This window comes from Bombina bombina, chromosome 9 (assembly GCF_027579735.1).
Source record: "Bombina bombina isolate aBomBom1 chromosome 9, aBomBom1.pri, whole genome shotgun sequence".
NCBI classification, from domain to species: domain Eukaryota; kingdom Metazoa; phylum Chordata; class Amphibia; order Anura; family Bombinatoridae; genus Bombina; species Bombina bombina.
The window spans coordinates 138,299,674-138,300,947 of record NC_069507.1 but is presented as its reverse complement, the minus strand read 5'-3'; the positions used below and the strand labels follow the sequence as shown (position 1 = coordinate 138,300,947).

The window sequence follows — 1,274 nt, the reverse complement described above, 5'->3', positions numbered from 1 at the left end:
TGCTAAGTGCAGAACATTGGAATGTATAATATTTACAGTTAATACACAGTTTAACATTTTATTAAATATGAATATTGTATAAATATGATTTTTCATGTTTTCATGTACTTGACTGCAAAGGGCTCAAATGCACATATATATATATATATATATATATATATATATATATATATATATATATATATATATGTGTCTGTATGTATTTATGTGTTTATATGTGTATATATGTCTGTAAATACATATATATATATATATATATATATATATTTATATATATACTAGGCGATTTATTTATTTTTTACACTACAGATGTAGCAACACCCTATTTGGTAAGTTTGCTTTTATATAAATATTTAAGGTACAGGTGTACCAACACCGTATTTTTACAGAATACTGTCATAAATATATCAAAACATTTTATATATATAATAAGCTACAGGTGTAGCAACACCCTATTTGGATGGACTGCTGTCCTAAATATATCCAAAATTGATGTTCTTCTATATATGTCTACTTTGAGTATTTTTCTTTGTAGACCACATTTTTTGTAAAACAGGCATCACTTCCTGTTAATAAGTAGCCTTGTTCTTGTCCATCTATGACTTTAACTTTTACATCAGCAGAGCTTTTTACTTGAGAGAAAGCTACATATAGCTGACGATGGTTGATAACAGGTTCAGGCAAATAAATGCCAACTCTATCTAAAGTTTGACCTTGAGACTTGTTAATAGTTATAGCGAATGCCAATTTTACTGGAAATTGTCTTCTTCGTAATATAAAAGGAAGTTCTGTATTACTTGGGGCTAAATCTATTCCAGGAATAAAGACATTTTGCCCTTCAGCGGTACCTGTTAGTACTTGAGCAATGATTATGTTTTGCCGCAAAGCTTTCACAACCAATCTGGTGCCGTTACAGAGACCTCTCTTAGTATTATGGTTACGCAAAAGCATAATAATACTGCCAATTTTAAGATTGAGTTTATGAACTGGCATTCCAGAAGAAGCCAATTCATTTAAAAACTCAGATGGGTAATTATCCCTGTCTGCCTGTGATTCATCATCAATACCAAACTAAGAACTTCTTCATTGATTTTGTCAACATCACAATTTTTTTGACATAAAATTGATATTTTGCAAAACTTAAAAGCATCAGAATCTTTTAACTGTTCACCAAAAATCTCCTTTACAATGGATTCTTTGCAGATCATTTGAGATGGAATTTCAAAAATATCTTCATGAAAGCCATGCTCGTTTGTGAGTATTCCATCTCCAAG

At 30.0% G+C, this 1,274-nt stretch overlaps 1 protein-coding gene across 1 annotated transcript; it reads right to left on the bottom strand.

Moving 5' to 3' along the window:
• Positions 1 to 510: 510 nt before the first annotated feature.
• Positions 511 to 993, bottom strand: LOC128640457 (ATP-dependent DNA helicase PIF1-like). Its single transcript, XM_053692934.1, has one exon. It carries the CDS (start codon positions 991 to 993, stop codon positions 511 to 513), a length of 483 nt encoding a protein of 160 aa, XP_053548909.1.
• Positions 994 to 1,274: the final 281 nt, after the last annotated feature.

Bases quoted from the DNA above. Each gene is read 5' to 3' on its own strand.
- LOC128640457 (XM_053692934.1), bottom strand. From the start codon at position 993: ATGCCAGTTCATAAACTCAATCTTAAAATTGGCAGTATTATTATGCTT.